At 38.0% G+C, this 20,463-nt stretch overlaps 3 protein-coding genes across 3 annotated transcripts; 1 reads left to right on the top strand and 2 right to left on the bottom strand.

Annotated features, from left to right (window-relative positions):
* Positions 1–6,766: 6,766 nt before the first annotated feature.
* Positions 6,767–9,157, bottom strand: LOC149045949 (tetratricopeptide repeat protein 28-like). The gene is made up of 2 exons (XM_089206570.1): positions 7,406–9,157; positions 6,767–7,092 (listed from the first exon to the last, which is right to left on the bottom strand). Exon 1 carries the CDS (start codon positions 8,875–8,877, stop codon positions 7,414–7,416), a length of 1,464 nt encoding a protein of 487 aa, XP_089062696.1. The 5' UTR covers positions 8,878–9,157; the 3' UTR covers positions 6,767–7,092; positions 7,406–7,413.
* LOC149045948 (uncharacterized) lies at positions 9,072–13,421 on the bottom strand. The gene is made up of 7 exons (XM_089205986.1): positions 13,404–13,421; positions 13,135–13,216; positions 11,610–11,771; positions 11,265–11,342; positions 10,500–10,567; positions 9,678–10,020; positions 9,072–9,076 (listed from the first exon to the last, which is right to left on the bottom strand). Exons 1-7 carry the CDS (start codon positions 13,419–13,421, stop codon positions 9,072–9,074), a joined length of 756 nt encoding a protein of 251 aa, XP_089062112.1.
* Positions 13,422–15,087: 1,666 nt separating this feature from the next.
* LOC149045947 (uncharacterized) lies at positions 15,088–18,674 on the top strand. The gene is made up of 2 exons (XM_089206709.1): positions 15,088–15,451; positions 16,635–18,674. The coding sequence occupies exons 1-2, from the start codon at positions 15,088–15,090 to the stop codon at positions 16,673–16,675; spliced, it is 405 nt and encodes a 134-aa protein (XP_089062835.1). The 3' UTR covers positions 16,676–18,674.
* Positions 18,675–20,463: the final 1,789 nt, after the last annotated feature.

Here is a 20,463-nt window from a genome sequence, read left to right as displayed (position 1 = left end):
ATCATTATTATTATTGTTATTATCATTATTATTATTGTCATTATTATCATCATCATTATTATCTTTACTATTATAATTATAATCATTATTATTATTATTGTTATCATTATAATTATTGTTATTATTATTATTCCCTGCTATTACAGAGCATTTAAAAAAGTTATGAAGTAAAAAAAAGTAAAACGTTGTTGCACGAGACAAAAAATGTTGTCAATCAATGAGGTCCGTGACCAGGCGAAAGATTTGGGAAGGGAGGTGTGAGTTAGGAATTGAGGAACACAGAACCAGCGGCAAGAGAGAATACGTAGTTGGCAGACAGTTGCGAGCATTTACCACACAGGTGTTTCGGCGAAGGCAAATATCAGAACGATTTCTTTCACACGTGCTAATTATTCATATTTCGATACAAGTCTTGATTAAGACATGGACTAAAAAAATATACTAGGAACAAAGAAAATGAATTCTTGTCTTGCAGGCTACTTCGAAAGACTTTGCGCGAAGGCTTGACATACCGTAATTAACCAGACAAGAAGAGCTCAGAGCGGGCTTGCACGCTTTGATGTGCTTTTAAGGAAATATCGACAGCATTGTAATTACTCCTGCAAAGTCTTGTTTGCTGAACTATATATGCCATTTTCGAATCAATCAAAGAAAACTGAGTGTGTTTCAATTTCAGTCTCCCTTGTCTGACGGCTTGGTACAGTTAGCGAACTCCAACATCGTGAAGATGGACTATCGAATCACGACTTCGCCGCTTTCAGATTTATCTTTCGTAGTATGAGAGCAGTTCAAATCTTGCGCGCACTACGCAAGTCAGACAATGATTTCTGTGTTTGATAAGTAATGGTAATAGGATTGAGTCAAGTCCAGTTCGGTCTGTAATCATACGAGTGATAACAAAATCGGACGACCGCGAAGCTGGAGTCCCATATGTTTATCACGAGTATGATAACAGACTGTCCGATAAAAGAATTTGCAATTTGACTAAAAAAAGTGCGCAGAGAGAGGTTAAAAATATATCAAAAACGTTGAAAGTACGCGAATTTTTTGAAAATCGCAAAAATTTTAATTTTTGAAAGTCCCGCGAAAATAAGAAACCATTAGGTACGAGCAGTCATTCGTGCGACAAGAACACTGGAGAGCGGGACTGTGCCGACCACCATCAGTTTTTTACTTTTTCGCTCGACGGACTATTGAATTAAGAATCCGCAGCTCTCAGGTTATTTATCTACCAAAGAAAGGAAGCATTCAAATGACGCACGTACTAAAATTCTTCGTGTGCGTAAAAAGGTAAATGGTGTTATTTCTGCGGTATCCGGAACTAATGTGGAGCGCATTTTAATTCAGTAGAGCCGTCTATCCAATTTACCCTTGAGCGTGAAAAGGATATACATTTGCCCTTTCTTGATTTAAATGTGTCGAGAGGGGTTCGTGAGAATTTAGAGACAAAAGTCTATCGTAAACTCACCCACACCGACAAATACCTCGCTTTCGATTCTCACCACCCTATTTGCCATAAAAAGTCTGTAGCCAAAACTTTACTCAGGAGGGCTGACTGTCTACCATCTTCACTCAATTCGAAGGCTGAGGAGAGGAAATATGTCTCTAGTTTAAAGGCCAATGGCTTTACAAAAACTTTTCTCCGTAACTGCCAAAAACCAGTTACAACTAGTAGCACTCCTGATGAAAGGGAACCAGCGACTGGTTTTGCTGTTATTCCCTACATTCAGGGTGTTACGGAACCCATCAAGAGAATTTTGAATAGTCACAACGTTGAAGTTGCCTCAAAAAACCAGACTTTGGGGCATATTTTTGCTATTTATTCTAATCCTTGCAACGACTGTGACAACGAATACGTCGGACAGACCAAACGTCAGTTTGGTACACGTTTGAAATATCATCAAAAAAGCTGTTTTCTTTTCCAAAAAAGAAAATTTAGCTTTATTGGAGCGCACGTGTAACAATGCAATTGGGCGGGATAAGTCTAAAATTATCACCACTAATCGGCATTACCACCAACGCCTTTGCTTGGAAGCTTGGCATGTTAACTCCGCCCACGCTTCCTTAAATCGTGATGATGACGGCTAACTTCCTGACGCCTATTTACACCTCGTCAGAAAAAAGGCAGCTTTAGTGATCGTGATAAAAATTAGTGATCGTATAAAAAAACCTCTTGTTGCAGCGTTTAGATCACCCCTGATGAAGGCACTAGACAGGAGTGTCGAAACGTTGGGTCTATGAATTGTAACTTCTTCGGTTCCTTCATTAAATCTGTAAACCAGATTAGCATGAAACCATGGCAGGTGAATAATTCCCTCCCACAATTTGTTTTGTTTCTTTCGCATGCCGCTTTGTAATAGCCACTGATTAGTCCTATTGTGTAATCACTCTGTATGATCCTTCCAGAGATTTTAAGTGTTACTCGCGCGTTACTCGCGCATTGCGCGCGCTCTCCGTACGTAAACTTAAGAAAAAATATGAACATTGTATCTCGAATTCGGTTTCAAATTGCTTAGTGAGAGAGTTTTATTCACGAAGAAGACTTTTTATTCTATTAATGCAACAAAAAAAATCACACCTAGTTGCATGCCGCGTCCTTGAAGGGGAACAAACGGAAAAGTGATGCTGCCCGCGCTCCGGCTGCGTAAACTTGTTTAGCCTAGACAGTATTTATTTTATGATTGCTAGAATTCGGTTCTAAAAACTACTGACAGTTCTTAAAGTAATTCATTCGCATCCGGCTAAAACTAGACAAATGTGTTTTGTTTGTAACAAGATTAAAAAAAAAACCGAAGGCCATTTCTGCTGTAAAGAGTAGTATCCAAACTTGTTTCTTGCGATCGAAAGCAGTCTAAACGCATTTAAGTAAAATAAAGTGCTGAGACAGTTAAATTAAGTTCATTCCTTTGTTCAACAAAAGAAGCGTTTTGTTTAACAATAGTTAATATGAGTTGTTTACCCCTAATTATTTATGGATTGGTTAGGAGAACTGAATACTTTTGCTAAGATTGTTTCCGAAGAGAGATTTAGACGCGCAAGTACTGTACTGGAGAGAAGTGGTCTGAATGAGATACAACGTATTTTGAACTCTCGATGTGTGTATTGCCACATTTAATGTGAGAAGTTGAGCCGGAACAATAGACCATTTTTTGATACGTGAAATATTGGAATCGTGGGACTACCGGCGAAACCGGATTTCATTCAATTTGGTTTGCTCGTTTTAATTCGCGCGGGGATCCCAGCCGAGACCCGGCTGGCACCGTAGTAGAAATCACTGGCATCCCAAATCTTTGGCACCTGGAAGAAGCAGTACAAAGAATGTGATTATTACTACATTATTTAGAGAACAGTACCCCGAGGGAAAAAAAATCTATCATTTGGGGCAAAACAAGTATAACGATTGTGAAAATAATAGGTCAATAGCCTAACGGAAACAGTGATGACCGATTTGTTTTTCTTTTAGGGTGTTCGGCAGGAACTTGCGAAAATACCGGTGTACACTCCAGAGGGTAATGACATCAGGGAACTCTTCTTTTTGTCTTATAACTATCCATTTCAATCTTTCATAAATTTACCAGGACAGTTAAATTGAGCAACCGCGTTTAACGCGTGATTGAGTGTTATCACTGAGTGTTATCACCGTTAAATACAGGTTAACAAAAAAAAGACAAGAAAACAACATTTTATACCATAATTTCTCATTTATCTTAATGTGTAGCTTATTTTCAGTTCAAAAATGTATCGAATAAATCAACAACATGATGATGCAGCGTAAAAACATAACAATAAATTAGAATTCTAACAGTTAGAACTCTTGGTAATTAATAATGGTAATTGAACTGAGTGGAGTGCAATTTGGGTTGAAATCATTTGCGTGATTTCAAAATCGAACGAGCGTGCAGCGCGAGTTCGATTTGAAATCACAAGTATGATTTCAGACCAAAATTGCACGACACGAGGTTCAATTACCACTTTATTACATCCATTTTGAAATTCTCAAATGAAGGACTTGGTCAGTTCAAATATTTTGTTGATGCAGTACCTGACTGAGCCGGTCTGAAAATTCATCCATCTTTTGGGGGAAAAAGTAAGAGTTTTGGAAACAAAAGTTGCAATGGTGCGATTCGTGAATAAATCGCATCAATCACTAGAGAGCTAATCAGATTACAGGGACCACCAGTGATTTCAAAATGGGTGTAATAATCCACCAAATCACTTGCGTAGTTTTCTTGTGTAATATTTGTCAGAAACAAACAATCCTGAGAAGAAAGATAATCTACGATGAGTTGAGAACATTTGAAATCTATATGCTAACATTGATTTTGGGAGACAAACATGGACTAAATTTTACTTCAGAGAGAATTCGTCGTTTTAGTCGAGTGGTTCAGCCCTAAGTGACCGTTCCATACAACCCGAACGGGCCGATGGGACTCAGTCAAGAATGACCACAACCGCTAAATAGAGACCACCGCTGAAAAGCGTTGAAAGTGAGAATGTTTAAGAGGAAAAATATCGGGAATTTTACAACCGACCGCTTAATGCATGTTCGACTGTTAATTCCAAATTAGTCAATCAGCCCACGTGAAGAGCTCTATTCACCTGTATGGCATTTACTAAAAACCGCCGTAAGGAGGGTAGATGGAGTAGAGTTATGGAGCACGAAGAGAAAGTCCAAGCAGACGAAAGGAGCCTAAGTCCAGCAATTACGCAAGGATATTCATATCTTTACCTTCTGAAATCGTAGCTCTAAGATTCTTGAGAATCCGTCCTGTGATGCTACCCATGAAACCACGCAGCCATTTACACTCCCGACCGGGTGGATAAACGAAACCTCGACCCACCCCTCCCCCTTTCCTATGGCTCTTTCTTGAAAATGACTGTAATATATATGCTATCGTCAATAGAGACGCCCCCCTAAAACATTTACGTTGTCGCAGTTTTTTAGATCTGGGGTGAAGTCAAAATATCAGGGCTTACTGACTTTTCGGATCCGGTTCACGTTCTTAAAAGAGGGAAGGAGATTTATCGTTGCTCGTCTTGACGTCGGCGAATATCTCGCATGATACATTTTTTTTTCGTTAACTTAATTAAGCATTTTAGATTGAACATAACAGGAATGCCCAGTGGATCTGTGACAAAGCTCTTCCCATGCCCGTCTCTCCTAGTTTGATCCTTACTCCTCAAAAAACCAGCACTCTAAATTCAAATTGCGAATGCCACCTTATAAAACTGTTTTTATTTCGCATCTTGCATGTCACCCAGTCGAGGGTCTCAATGAGGTTAACCGTTAGCAGTAGATCGGTCAAACAACTAGCTGTTAGACGTAAAAAATTGACAAATTTTAACCGTTTAATTACAGAAAAAGAAAAAGAACTTTAAAAATCTTTCCTTCCCTCAGTGTGTTACTTTGTGTTATTCTGGGTTAACCGCAGCAGAAAAATGGCCACAATTTAGCCGTTAAAAAATCCCCTCGGTCGGCCCTCCTCAGTTTCAAGAAAGTTCCGGTTTTTTGAAACAGGCTGTTTTAGTTAAGTTTGCAATCGTGGAAAAAAATTCATCAATATTATCTCAAGATGAGGACGCTTTCGATAAAGAGAATAAAGCACCATCTCCCAAAGTGGAAGGTAATTTCTTTTTCCTGGCCTCCAACGATATATGACAAAACATCATAACTGTCGCATTACATGCAAGAGGAGCGCGTTGCGTGACGGCTACCAACGAAACTAGAGGATATAAAATCTGAAAATATCGAGGTTTATATCTCATGTAATAACTCTATCCAAGGAAATGGGAAAAGTTGAGCGAATTAGACATAGGTGCGGACACTACTTCAAACGACAAGATGTGACAAAACATTCTCTGTCGCGCAACGAATGAAAGAAGTGCGTAGCGTGACATCCTAAGAAACGGCTCCCAATGATCGTCATTAGCAGTTATAGAGTCAGAAAATATCTCTCATTCAAATATCTCTCATTCAATTAACCTATTCAAAGAAATGGACAAAAGTTATTAAGCGAATTCTACTTCAAACGACAAGAAATGGCTTATGCAGGTTGATGCAGAAATGTCCTTCCCTTTGTTATTGATTTCCTCTTCCATTTTGACAAAATGCCAAGCGACTTGTTTCATTGTTTGACATTCAAATGTTAGTTTATTGTACTTAGATAACATGTAAACAATCTAAATGGAGTGACTAAATAAAATCATCTAACTCCAACTTCCAGCTCGTTCTGAGCTTCTTCTAATGCTTTGTAGGCCAGTAACTAAAATTAAAATAAAACTTCTCGTTTTGCCTTTAGACGATTAGTTTAAACAATATACTTAAAATGAAACGTTCTGCTGGTAAAAAATAACATAACTTACTGCATTCAAAATTTAAGGAGAAATCTCAGAAAATTAGTTAATACCAAGACCAAATCCTTGCCATTACGGCCAAACTCTGTCATTTTAAGTCCAGATAAACCTAATTATGATCGGCTGAAACAAATTTTAAGTACCAATGACCGGGTACAAATCCTCTAAAAGTTGATCACAATTTCCATCTGACATAAGATAATCTAGCAATCGGCAAACTAAGATAATCTAGCAATCGGAAAACTGCTCACTCTCCAATTTCCATGGAAATTCTCCACACAAGCACATGGCTGTAACAGCTTTACATCACTCATGAGAAAAAAACCGATTGAGAAAAATCTGCAAAAAAAACCTGTGATAACGATTTTAAGACATTTCAGCTTCGACGTAAACGTAAGGCCTTAATCCTCTTAGTAGGTAATACTTAGATTAAAAATAACTTTTTACATAGCAAATCATGATAATTTCAAGGCATCATACGAAAACAAAACAGTAGTTTCAGCAGGATATCAAAGATGAAGGTCGTAAGAGCAGTTCAGACAAGCAAAAAGTCAACTTTTGAATCAAAGGAAATCCGTCCTCTCGTTAAACTTGACTTTGGCCTTCTTTTGGTTCTTCCTGCTTTGAAAAGAAGACTCTTGAAAAAGATTTCATCGGTAGCTTACTGGTTTCTGGTCCAAACATCAACGTTTACAGGTACCTTAAAACTCCCTGGGATTCCAATGCTCACTGCCTTAACTAAAAAATAAAAGAATCTAAGTTTAGGGAGGATAATTGAGTTTCCATGAAAGATTTCACAGCACTTGAAACGATACATTACACAACGGGATCAGTGTTTTAAAACAAATTTGCTGTTTTACTCCTGTCATGTTTCCAAAAAAGAATGTTATTATCGTAAACGTGTCCACTTGGTTGTACTGCATCTCAATTTGCCGGAGCAAAAAATAAATTCGTAACCCAACTGAAAGGAAAATAATACGTAAGTATCAGGGCGCACACGTAAGTAGTAACTTTTTACTGAATAGAATGTATAAACAGAGTATTTACTTACTGCAGCCTCTAAATATCCTTGAAATCCAGGTTGACGTCGTCACCAATGAGTACAAATGGTGCCCAGTAAATCTCCTTCTTGAACTTTTCAATTTCTCTCATACACTTCATGGCCTGATTGAGAGCTTCACTTGCCCTCTTGCCTCTGGCAAGTGCATCGTAGAAGAAACTCATGAACTCCAGGGTTCCCTCGTCGTCAATCGCCCACAAGGTTGCCACAACAGATCTAGCACCGGCACCCAAAAGTGCACGTGCCATGCCGACCACACCCTCGGCCATGACCTCCCCACGAGCAGTGTGACAGCAGCTGAGTACAACCAGACGTGCTCTTAGCCCAGCTTCTATGACGTCTTTCATCGTCAGTAGATAGTCTTTCTCTTGCGGCTGAGGGTTTTCTCTTGTGGCGTTTGGTGCCAGGATAACTTCTCCAGTTTCCAGTTTACCGTGCGCTGCAATGTGAATTAACGCCACTGATGATATTCGTTTTAACACTTCATCTTTTGTTGCCATTTCTCCAGTGAAGGGGGATACATGGAAGATACGTCCGATCATCTCCACTTCTTTCTTTGCTCCTGGAAGTTGCGCCAAAAGTCTTCCGTCATAGATGACATGTTTAAAACATGGATCGCCGACAAGCAATGCGTCAGTCTTCATGTGAAAGTCAGCTGGACAATCATGAATTAGTTTCAACGTCGTCAGAGAGGGTAGGACACGAATTCTGAAAGAATCACTCAGATATGATGAGTCAGAGTCCTGCAGCGCTGCATAAGGCACAAGGCAAAATGGCCCCTCAGGAACAAATGTGATCTCGTCGTTGCCTTCGATCAGGTCAGCGATAGGAGCAACGATGATGTCATGCAGCTTCTTTAAAGCACTTGATTGGGAGTGCCTCACATCAACTGGGATCACTTGATTGGCCACTTTCTCTTCTGTCGGCGAACCAAGCGGAGGATTTTCGATTGGAACAGTATCTCTTGCACCGATCTCCTTCAGAGCAGTTTTGTTCAGTAGCTTGGTGAAACATTCCAACTCTTTCTCATACTTATAATTGTTGACGTGTACCTGTCTCATCTGGATGTTATCTTCGCTGAGGCAAACCCAGAGATAAACGCATGGTCCATTAATAGCTATGAAAACTGTGCTCAATGGAACCCAGCTCAGAGATGCGCCGTGCGTTGAAAAATCTCCAGGCTGATATTTTGTGGCCATGAGATCTCTCAGAGCTTGAGCACGTCCTTTCTCTGCAGCAAGAAGAGCCTTTACAACTTGACCTTGATTGAGATTTATACGCCACAAACCTTTGTATGCACTTTGGTGCTGATTGCGATAAGAAATCTTCCACTGATCGTGGAGTTGAAGACTGGCCCTGATGTCATTATACAACTGTACACTCGAGTGATAACAATCAAAGGCCATCATAAGATTTCCTTGGCACTCAAAACTTCTTCCAAGAGAACAGAGTGAGCACGCCATTCCAGTCTTATCTCCAGCCTCTTTGGATATTTCTAGGTGACGTTGATAACACTCGATTGCCGTTGTCAACTCTCTTTGATGGAGATGAATACTGCCAAGAAGGCAATAACTTCTTCCCTCTCCGGCCTTGTTTCCCGTTTCTTTAGCAATTTCTAGATAACGTTGATGGTACTCGATTGCTGTTTTGAACTGTCTTAGACTGCAATAAACAGTGCCGAGATTGCCATAACTTTTTCCCTCTCCGGCCTTGTCTCCCACTTCTTTAGCAATTTCTAGACTATGTTGATGGTACTGGATGGCTGTTTTAAACTGTCCTAGACAGCAATAAGCGTTGCCGAGATTGCCATAGCTAATTCCCTCTCCGGCCTTGTCTCCCACTTCTTTAGCAATTTCTAGATCATGTTGATGGTACTGGATGGCTGTTTTAAACTGTCCTAGACTGCGATAAGTGTTGCCGAGATTGCAATAACTTCTTCCCTCTCCGGCCTTGTCTCCCACTTCTTTAGCAATTTCTAGATGACGTTGATGGTACTGGATGGCTGTTTTAAACTGTCCTAGACCTTGATAAGCGTTGCCGAGACCGTTATAACTTCCTTCCTCTCTGGCGTTGTCTCCCACTTCTTTAGCAATTTCTAGATGACGTTGATGGTACTGGATGGCTGTTTTAAACTGTCCTAGACTGCAATAAGCGTGGCCGAGATTGCAATAACTTCCTCCCTCTCCGGCCTTGTCTCCCACTTCTTTAGCAATTTCTAGATGACGTTGATGGTACTGGATGGCTGTTTTAAACTGTCCTAGACCTTGATAAGCGCTGCCGAGATTACTATAACTAATTCCCTCTCCAGCCTTGTCTCCCACTTCCTTAGCAATTTCTAGATCACGTTGATGGTACTGGATGGCTGTTTTAAACTGTCCTAGACCTTGATAAGCGTTGCCGAGATTGCCATTACTTCTTCCCTCTCCGGCCTTGTCTCCCACTTCTTCAGCAATTTCTAGATCCTGTTGATGATACTTGATTGCTGTGTGAAACTGCCCAACACGACGATAAGCACATCCGAGACTGGCATAAGTGTGTGCTTTGACTTTCAGTTTGGCATTCGATTTCCTTAGTAATTGAAGGAGACGTTCGTTATTGTTTTCAATCTTAAAACGTGTCAAGGGTAGATAAATCACGAGCTGTTTTGCGAAAATGCAATGGAAATCTCTGTTTAAAAATAGTGAGATTATTGTATAAAACCATTAAAATTAGAATGATAATTCGAACGTGGGTTTCTTAAAGAGATTTGATTTCAAGTTATTCGAGAGTGTTAACCAGCTCTGAAGCGCATTTATTAGTTTAGGTTCAGTCGTCATGGTGATGCTCGTTTGAAGTTAAAAATGAGGGGCATTTAGCAGAAACTCTAGGAATTAGTTAATATGGCCTCTTCTTTTAAGTTAAGTTTCGTGGAATAAAAGAAAGAACTCCTTAATAATATTTTAGCTTCTTTAAACTGCTCAGTGCAGTATAAGAGAACATCGTTTGCATTATGTGTAGAAGAATCTGCCTGGTATGTATTGATTTTCGTTGAAATATTATTCGCATTGCATCTCGTATCACGTTTCAAGCATTCGTTAAAGGATACTGTCAATCCCATATGCAACCAGCTCCTTGCTTCTTTATCCCAGGAAAGTTCGACACAAGCTCTGGCTCCTGAAAAGGAGAGAATAATTGGTGGTGCGGGGTAATTTATCACTGTTAAGTATGAACGTAATGATAAATTGGACTTAATTTGTCATTTAGCTGGGAACAAAAATTGTCATAATGAAGGAAATTTGAACTTGTAGAAGACATGAAAATGAACAGTAAGGAGCTAATGCAAAGCGGCTACCAATTGATAATGATAACGATGAATTTATCTCGCGCATTCTTCATTTTAATGTGCTCTTATGCGCTTTTCAGCACTTTTCGAGGACGTTTTCGGGCAGACTACATTGAGAAGTTTACCGTTTGAAAAGGAATTTTACAGGTACCTCCTTGCCGGGTTTTTTAACGTCCCCTGCTAAGAGTTACGGAGAAGATGCAGGAAACGGGGGTTACGGTTTTCCGACCATATCTGGGAGAAGATTATCAAACAATTTGCAGATGTCACAGCCAGGTGGCAGCACATTCTCCTGAGATGTTTTTAGACTGAGTTTTGTTCTGGTCTAGGGCTTTAGCCCTCGACCTCCGGCGCTCTACAACGTGAACTAACCAGGCGGTGGTATTTGAGAGGTTATTGACATTTGCTTATGCTTTTTACCCACATAACAGACACTGACACACCAGATACAATTGACATTTGGGGTGCAATCCTCTTTTGACGAAATCAGAGAAAAGAACGTTGATGACTTATATCTGAAAAACTCACCTTTCTCAATAGCTTGGATTAAAGTGGGTTCCAATTGAACAGCAACTGTTGCATCATCGACACATTCCACGTAGTTTGCTTTGGAATTTAAGAAATGAGGTTTAAAAAAGTGGTCATCACATGCAATTGCGGCAAAGACGCATGAAAAAATTACAATTGTATAAATTGCTGTTCATTTACAAAGATCATTTCTTTGCTTAATCTTGATCTGCTAAAGGGTGATATCTCTTTCTATGCTTCTTTTTTGCAGTTGCTCAATTTTTTCCTTTTCTTGGGGCAGATTGTGTATTCGTTATCTTGTAACGCTGCATGAGAGATTTATATATTTAGAAATGAAATCGTTACCTAAACGGAAATGAGCTGTTGCCCTGTTGCTGTAAAGCTTGGCGTTCAGACTTTTATCTCTGCAGTTCACTTGAAGTCCTTCCGTGTAGGAGATTATCGCGTTATTAGCTTCTCCTTGTCTGTATTCTTTGTTACCTTTCTCCAGACATTCTTTTGCTATCCCTGAAAGCACGCCATTTTAGTGTTAATGATTTAGTAATGAGTAATACGACCCTTGACTAATGATGCCAGCTTTATACTTCCAAACGAAGTGTTAGGTTAAAGGAGCTTAGAGCTATGAAAAACGAAAATCAGAAAAGTCTGGGCTGTAGCTTGGCTTCAAGTTTCTAGGTTTACATTTGGGTCTAGAGACTTTCACAAACCTCCTTTTATACCTGGCTTACGTTTTCCGAAAAAACACAAGTTTCACCGGGAGATCCTATTTGAACTTAACTATGTTTGCAATCGCCCTTCAAGAGAGTTTATCTGTGCATTTTGTTTGCTTTAAAATATGCAAGCTATCAAGAGTTTTAGCTGTAGTTTGGCTATAACTAGATCAAATCTGTTCGGTTTACATTTAGGTCGAGAGGCTCTCCAAAAACCCTTTTACACCTGCGTTACGCATGTTTTCTCTTTTTTTATGTGTGACTTGGTTTTTCTCATACATGTAATTGTTTATTGAGAACATACTCGAAGAGGCTAAATGGAGAAAATCTGATTGGGAAAGTACCATTTTCCCGCGAAGTGCCATTTCGTCCGTTGTAAAAGTCAGCGGTTCTATTATATTATTGGCTGGTGGTTTACAGCGTGGGTCTGGTGTTATCATAACTGTCCGAAAAGGCGTGAATTATCTAGAGGACCAAAACAGGCCATACGACGAAGACAAAATGCCTCCTCTTCTCTGTAGAATTCTAATATTGCGTAAAATTTCCTCCGAATATGTATTGAACAATGAGGGACAAAAACTTTCCTCGTGGTGGCCCCCAAAAGTTACCCGTTTGCAATTTTTTAATACTGGACTTTAACAGGTCTACTGGTATCAACAGCTCTCGCTCGACAAAAATGACTTTCACACTAAAAATGACCACATTTTGGGTATTTCCAAATGCAAAAGGATGATACTTCTTCTTCGCAATTATCATTTATTTTAGGTGCAAATTGTAGATACATCTTTATTCTTAAAAAGACCGTGCGTCGAAATAGAAGTTAGCATTTCTAAAACTCAGAAAACTGAGTTTTACTAAGCCCAGGGGGCCAATTTTGTCACATTCTTTTCTAATTTAGGGCTCTTCAAAGCGAAGTCGCGTTCAGATTTATCGGTTATGAATAATTAATGATGTCTACGCATTCTGCTCGATCGGATCCAGCAATAAATTGTTTTTCCTTTGTTTTATATTTTACTGGTAACAAAGTTTGAAATTTGAAGAAACAATCTTTTGCTGTTTCAAAAACTTATCCACAGAACATAATTAAATTTTGACGTAAATGTGACAAAAATTTCACAGGGAAGTCTTTCAAAAAATCTTGATTCACCAGGTGTTCTTACCTCTTAAAGGGTCATCGTATACATCCAATTCAGCGTCACTTGACGTAGCTTGACTTTTCTCTGTTGCTGAAACTACAGAGAACTTTGTTAGTGATCACATCTATGTGCAATTACAACTAGCGTTCTAATACTAGCGTATTTACTGGATAACTTAAAGCCTTCGAGTCGAAATGATCCAAAAAAAATTGTGCATCAGAATTAAGATATACCCAATTAACAAACAATACAAAATCACCATGACGAAATCTTTCCCTGTTGCTTTTCCTCACCTGTGGCTGGAAACTCATTTTTCACCTCCAGTTCTTCTCCCGTTGTTGGGAGGTTGCTCTCTGCCATAGCTAGAAGTAAAATTGGATCGATTTTTCTGCGTTACATTGCTAAAAATCAAAAAGAGGGAGACTCAGATGAAAGTAACTTAAAGAAAACATTGTATACTTAGTCATTGAGCTGGTTTATAAAGTTACCCAAGTGAAAAATGTCCCTCAAAGTATCCAAAATTGCTGGATATAGTCTTTTTTTGGACAGAATTATAAGTTCCAGTAAATAAACTCCTTCATTAATTGTTTTTGAAGGAGCCAAGAAATTTTGAATAACCGAAGTAGCTGGTCCCTTTTGTTGGGGAAGGACCCAATTTGTTCATTTCGAATTAAAAAAAGGCACTGAATACGAGGTTATTTTCAGGGACTGGAAAAGATGGCACTGGAAAGTGTCTTATTCATCAAAATTCTTGTTATCAAGAAACATCATCTACAACAAATTGAAAGCCAAGCGCAACACATAGACTCCTGCATAGCTTAATCTTATAGGCCATTGAATGAATTCACTGCCGGGCCATATGAGCATTTGGGGGAGGAAGTAGACTGAAAGCGAAATAAAACTGAAAAAAAAAAGCTTTTGATATCGGAAAGCAAAAGAGAACTTTAAAATTATTTGTGAACGAATTGCTGATCAAAAGAAGAATCTTTTGCAATATAGTAGTAAATAGGAAATTTCCGTGAAGCTGCTGAGGTGGTCTTGCCCTACAGCACAGGATTCTGCTCCAATATCAGCATTTACTGAGCCCACAGTTTTATCTTCCAGCGCACGATGTAAACGCGCAAACATTGTGCCACTTAGTCAGTCATCGTGCGAAAAGGTAGATCTACTAAAACCGAACTCTGACAGATAACCAGTTAGAAATGATACTATTAACCACTTTGTAAATACGTAGTTCGACCATTTGAATACAAAAATTTATTCACCGTCGACGATTACCGTGTCAAGTTTCGCGAGGAGGTGGATTGATGTTCCAGGGCGTTTAAGAAAAAATTAGAATAATTAATCGTGTCGTTGACGAGGTTTCGTTTTCATACGTGATCACGAAGTCGTAGTCGTCGTGATTCTGGTGTTGACACGTTTTTCCAATTTCTCTGCTATTTATTGTGTGGCTTACACAACCTGTGCAGCCACATTATGGCACGATCGGATTTATTTATTTATTTGTCCACGAGAGTCGAGCGCCTTTCACGTGGTCTAGTATCGTGGTATCGTACAGCGCACTAATCTGAGTCAGCCATCTTGATTGTAAGCGTGGTCTCGAGTAACTTTTTCAGGTGATCATATCACGCGTTACTTCTCCTCACACAAGCCAACACACCCAGACCCGCCTTGTGTTATAAGTGCAGCTTGTACAAGAGCTTTAAAGTTCCTAAAAGACAATATTTAACCGCTTGAATCTTCGGTACGGGTTGTACCACACTGAAAGGAGTCATTGCACTCTCACAAGCCAACAACTATCGGCTTGATCTATCGGTGCGGGTTGCACCACTGAGTGTCTGAAATTTTTTGAAAGTGTTTTAAAGTGTCTTAAGCCACCTGAAAGTGCCAGGAAGTGAAATAAGTTGTATTGCAGTTGCTTTCTCCTTGCACTGTTGAGAATTCACGGAGGCATATCTCGAAACGAAAAAAGTAAGTATGGGAATCTCGGTTGAACAATACCGGTCAAGTAATGGCTTTCATGACAATTTCGTGGAAAGAAAGGATATCTTATCACGTTTTAATGATCATTTTTGGAGTTTAATGTTTGTGATGTTCTATTTAAATGTATTTTACTTGCCCGTATTGAAACAAGTTGTTGGACAACACAAAATGTGGAATGATATGATGTTTTGGTTTTCACAAATGATTTTCTACAATGCCTATATTCCATTGCTTGTAAGGCAGGCAAGTGATGTAGAGGAAAATCCAGGACCTACAATATTTGATGTCATCGATCCAACAAGAACAATATGTGCTGATTACAGTCAAGGAAATGAAGCTCTCTTTGGTGAAAATACTGGTAAGCAATGTGTAGCAATGTCACTTACTGCTATTATTTATCATCATATAGAAGATATCAGTTTGTGGACTTCTTCCACTTTGAATAATATTCTTACCATTGGAAATAATTTGTATACTTCTATAAGATGTTCTATCCAGACAAATGATTATTTGCTTTTAACTGATGTTCCATGTATTGTTTCAATTTACATTAAAATGTACACATTTGAATATAGTGAGTCATTAACAGGAAGTTTGTTCATGACATCAAATAATGGGCCATAAATGTCTCTTCAAAATTCTCTGACAGAAGTGTTTTCAAATTGTCAACTTAACTACAATTGTTGTTTGTTTATGATTGGAATTAATACTGTTGCAGCGATTAAGAATTCAGAACAAAGCTTTAAAATTTTTGATGCTCATTCCAGGGATTTGCATGGGATTCCCCACTCATTTGGGAAATGTACTTTGCTTACCACTGAAGGAATTGAAAACCTTGTATCATATTTGAAAATTTTCCTGCCTACAAAGAGGGGTTGTTTCTTTTGAAATTAAAGGTGTCTTTGTCAGAGATATAATGAACTTGATTTGTAAAATGTTCACGAGAGTCCAAAAATTGAACAATTGCCTTTCAGAAATAAAAGAACCAAACACAACACATGAAAAGGAAGCAAAAGTCTTTAACTGAAACACCAGAAGAAAAAGAAAAACGATTGATTGCTAGACATGACTATGAGAAACAAAGAAGGGTAAATGAAAGTGAGGAATCAAGGGAAAAGAGGCTGGCCCAGCAGCATCTGAACAGGGAAAAGAAACATGCAAATGAATCTTCTGAATCAAGAAAAAAAAGGCTGGCAACCTAATCTCAGTATCAAAGACAAAAAATTGCAAATGAATCAGCAGAATGTAGAGAGAAGAGACTGTTAAATCAACGTCAATATCAGAATGAAACTAGATGCATAATTGTGTTCACCCATGCTTTCTGTTGGAAATAAACTTTGTTTTTTGTGCTTGCATTTGCCTAAGTTTTTATGCAATTATTGGTTTATCCTGTAACTGTTTTTGTGTGGTTTACACTCTTGTGTGGTTTATGCTCGGCCAAGTGAAAAAGCTTCAGAGAGTGACCATTTTGCAAAGGTAGCTGTAACACGCTGTTAAAGATGGTTTTTTTATCTCGTTTTTCATTTATCTTTGTTGCTTAGATTTCACACACTGGCTTTCCTACAGTGGGCATGTCTTCTAAATGCAGATTATCGCATAAAGTTGTGCTCTCACAGGCCAACATTTCATGGTCTGGACCTTTAGTGCAGGTCGCGCCACATTGAAACTTAGGAGTCATTATTGACTCTCTGTGCAGTCACATTTCATGTAAGTCATTTACCGGAACATTTTTTATCCTGAATTTCTGTTAATATCACATGCTCAGTAAGAAAATTACTTAACCAGTCTTTTTAGTACATGCTAAGATAAAATTTTGGTTAAACTGCAGAATACCCTGCCACCCATGACATTACATGTCATCAAATGCGAATAGAATAAACCATTTTTAGCCAGTAATGAAAATAGGACTTTTTTGTTGCCATTAGAAAATCAAACACTGCTGTTATCTGAAAATTCAATTTGACGGCCTCTTTAAATGAAATTATACTTTCATGTTTACATAGCTAAACTAGTAAAAGTCATAAACATCTAATGCCTAACCTGAAACTGCAGTTTGTCGTCAACATGGTGCTAAATTTCTATTGTGATTGATTCCAAACTTTGGGGAGTAATCCATTGAAACTCAGTTACAAAGTGGTTTTGCTTTTATTAAAATATAAATAGGAGCCCAGTGCTTTCATGTTAACTGAAATGTGATTAGTGTTATGTTTTCCAAGTTATGGCCAGAATTATTCACTACCACAGTACTTGGTAGCAATACAAGTGTATTAGGCCTTTATTTGGTAGACTAAAACTCCTTTTCAGTTACTTGTTTGGTTTGGTGAATTCAGCACAATACTGATATACATGAAAAATTTTTTGATTGGCTGAAAATAGCTAGGTGCCTTTTTCATTTATCATTAGTGAAAAAATAATAACTCATGTACAAAATAATATAAACTAGGCTCAGCAACAATAGATCACATTAGAAACCAATCAGATTTACACAAAGTAGGCTGTTCTGATTGATACATGCAGTAGCTGACAAAAATAAACAAAAGCTTGGATACTTTTATGTATATTGATAAACTAACAAAATTGCATTCCTGACTAATAATTCAGCTGAAGGACAAATTTTGATGGCACACACTTCATTTAGTCAATACTGTCAAATTTATCTGCCATCAGTTTGTTGATTTCCTGTGAATGTGTATCTTTCATGTATACATTATGAATAATAAATAACATGATTTCTCATATGATAAGCACTTGTAAATTTTTCAAATACTTTAAACTGCACACACCCTATGAGCTCAAGATTCGTTGTTTGTGAAAAATTTACTTCTGCTTATTTAGAATACCAAAGTACACTTTAATTAACTTAGCTTAGACTTTGTTGAGTTTTTATAAAGACAGTTCAATGGAACTGACATTTGTTACATTTATTGTTAAAAGTTAGAGCTACTTGATGTGGATTAGATAACCATCAGGTATCCTCAGAGACCCAGGGTTCTGATCACATCTGTAGACCCCTTAGAAGCACAGTCTTAACAGATCAGTTCCAAACTGTCACAGTCTTTCTGAATTTTGATTGGTACCAGAAGTTCAATCTTGTTCTGGCAAATGAGAGTGAAGCAGGTCTCACAAGTCCTCTTGTGTGCTCTAACACAAAGTGATACATGAAGTTCAGTTGTTTACCATGTTTGTTTTGGACCTTTTTGTATGGTAGATTAGCACTTTGCATGATGATGTGAAGTTGACCATTTGCATGATGATGTCAAGTTCACCTATTCATTTCTCCACATAACTTGAATTTGGTAGACTCACTGGCATGAAATTACAATTTCAATAATAAGAAAACTTCATACCATCATGCGCTTGCCTGTACATTGAACTCTGCTGTGTTTAAGTTATGTCTCTGATTACTGTTCCTGAAATCTATTATGGTGACACTCTATCTCTAATGAACTTTCTGTTAAATAAAACCTCCAGGACAAATTGTAAATCTTATTGGGTTAAAAATTATTAGCAACGTTAATGTAATGTTACTGCAGAGTACTTAACTCAACATATGATTTATTAAAATATTGCTTGTGTTCTGATCTTGTAATGCACTTATCTTTTTTCCCTAGACTCTTCCATTCCCAAACTCATATCTACCTACCTGAACTAAATTTTTTTGTGTTCTTTATTGAAAATACAGTCCCACAAAACCTAAATACAATAATTATAGAAGACGTTTTGCTCTCAACCAACTGAAAGTTTAACTTTATGCCCTAATGGACTAAAGAAACCTACACTCAGCATTGTGTTACTTTACATGTAGGTATTGTCCAACATTAGTCATACATTCAAACCAAATCAAGCTCCCAATGACTTCTAGTGTAGATTACATCATTTCCCGAATGTCCTTGCCCTTCTCCAAAGTTTTTTCCTTCTGTACTGGTACACAAAATGTCAAAAATATTTATATGAAATTCTTCCCTAGAGTACATTTCACATCACTTGTCTTGGAAAAGACAATCAACCTACAAACTTCAGAAGTAAATTCCACTTCGTTACGTAAACATAATCATGACTGAATCTATCAGACCACCATGGGAGATTATGCTGATGTTTTTTCAGTTCCTTAAATCCTCAGGTTACATGTGCAACTTTTGTTGTCAAAATGAGACCTCCATAACAAAGTTTGGCCGATAACTCTCATCTTCAGAATAAACATTTCAGGATTTTTGTATGCTAGTTATCTTGTGTTATTGATGAACAGGATCAGTATTGAAAACTATCTAATGGTAATCAGATATTAACTCTTCTAATAGAAACCCAATGAGACACCGGACACTAAAAAGCAGCTCAATTTCGTAAGCCACACATGTACGCATTGCGGACCTATTTTATGATTAGGTAGGACCCGCGAGCGAGCAGCAAACCTGTGCTCTGATCAGCTACCCGAGAGAGCAAAATGTGTTTTGTTTTGATTACCACTTTGATACCCCACAAAAGGAAAAAAAGAAATGCTTGTAGCTTGTTGAATACCTCGTATAATGTTGTAACCAAAAAGTATATTCTTGTCACAAGAATAAAAGCTTTTCCAGTATTTCTGTCTAAAATAGAGGTCACATATTCGTCCTAAATGATAACAAAACAAAAATCACAACGAAACTAGCAGATTCATTTGGTAATTCCATGGTGCACAAAAAGATTTTGTTCTCATGTAATATATCCTTTGATCCTTTGCTGACGAAGCCTTCGTCTCGGTCCTTAAAATGCAATGGGGGAAATTGGCCGATGTACAGCCTTCTTAAGCTCACACTTGTTCAGTAACACACACGTATAAAGGAAGTATTAGATAACCGCGCGTTGATACGAATTTTACTATCGAGTGTTCATGACATCTTTTGCACCTTCAAAGAGATAATTCAATTCAAGAAGATAAATTTGCATCCACAAGCAGACATGTATCATCCTTTTTATTCAAAGCTATCGATTGTAAATTTGAATGAAATACAATTTTTATATAAGAGCATGGAAAACAGAGATCCGCTACATCGAAACTCAGCTCACCGGAAAACAATTCAATTTCGGACATTGAAATACAACAATTCCTTATTACAAGAAAAATTGAATTCAGCTTCAGATAAAAAATTGAAAAATGTTTTAAAAAAAGCCTTCATGGGAAGTAAAACTGTCATGTTAATAAATTCGGTTCTAATAACGACCTTGATACCTTTAAATGTGAAGATATAAATGGTACATTTACAGCGTGCGGTGGAGATGTCACGTTTTGAAAACTGAAAAAATTGTAATATTTCAGACAACCATATTACCGTTGTTATATTACCATATATCGCGAATGTTACGAAAAGAAACGAAGGGATTGTGTATTTTTTT

This window comes from Pocillopora damicornis, chromosome 5, assembly GCF_964200805.1.
Source record: "Pocillopora damicornis chromosome 5, jaPocDami1.2, whole genome shotgun sequence".
Classification (NCBI taxonomy): domain Eukaryota; kingdom Metazoa; phylum Cnidaria; class Anthozoa; order Scleractinia; family Pocilloporidae; genus Pocillopora; species Pocillopora damicornis.
This window is presented reverse-complemented; position numbering and strand designations above follow the sequence as displayed.

What these genes read in the sequence shown, in the direction of transcription:
- LOC149045949 (XM_089206570.1), bottom strand. Translation starts at nt 8,877, where the DNA reads ATGGCGTGCTCACTCTGTTCTCTTGGAAGAAGTTTTGAGTGCCAAGGA.
- LOC149045947 (XM_089206709.1), top strand. Translation starts at nt 15,088, where the DNA reads ATGGGAATCTCGGTTGAACAATACCGGTCAAGTAATGGCTTTCATGAC. An exon ending in TCTCTTTGGTGAAAATACTG is followed by an intron (nt 15,452 to 16,634) that starts GTAAGCAATGTG and finishes TTTGTTGCTTAG; the next exon opens with ATTTCACACACTGGCTTTCC.
- LOC149045948 (XM_089205986.1), bottom strand. An exon ending in AACAGCTCATTTCCGTTTAG is followed by an intron (nt 11,343 to 11,609) that starts GTAACGATTTCA and finishes TAAATTCCAAAG; the next exon opens with CAAACTACGTGGAATGTGTC. An exon ending in GGTTGCATATGGGATTGACA is followed by an intron (nt 10,021 to 10,499) that starts GTATCCTTTAAC and finishes ACACGTTTTAAG; the next exon opens with ATTGAAAACAATAACGAACG.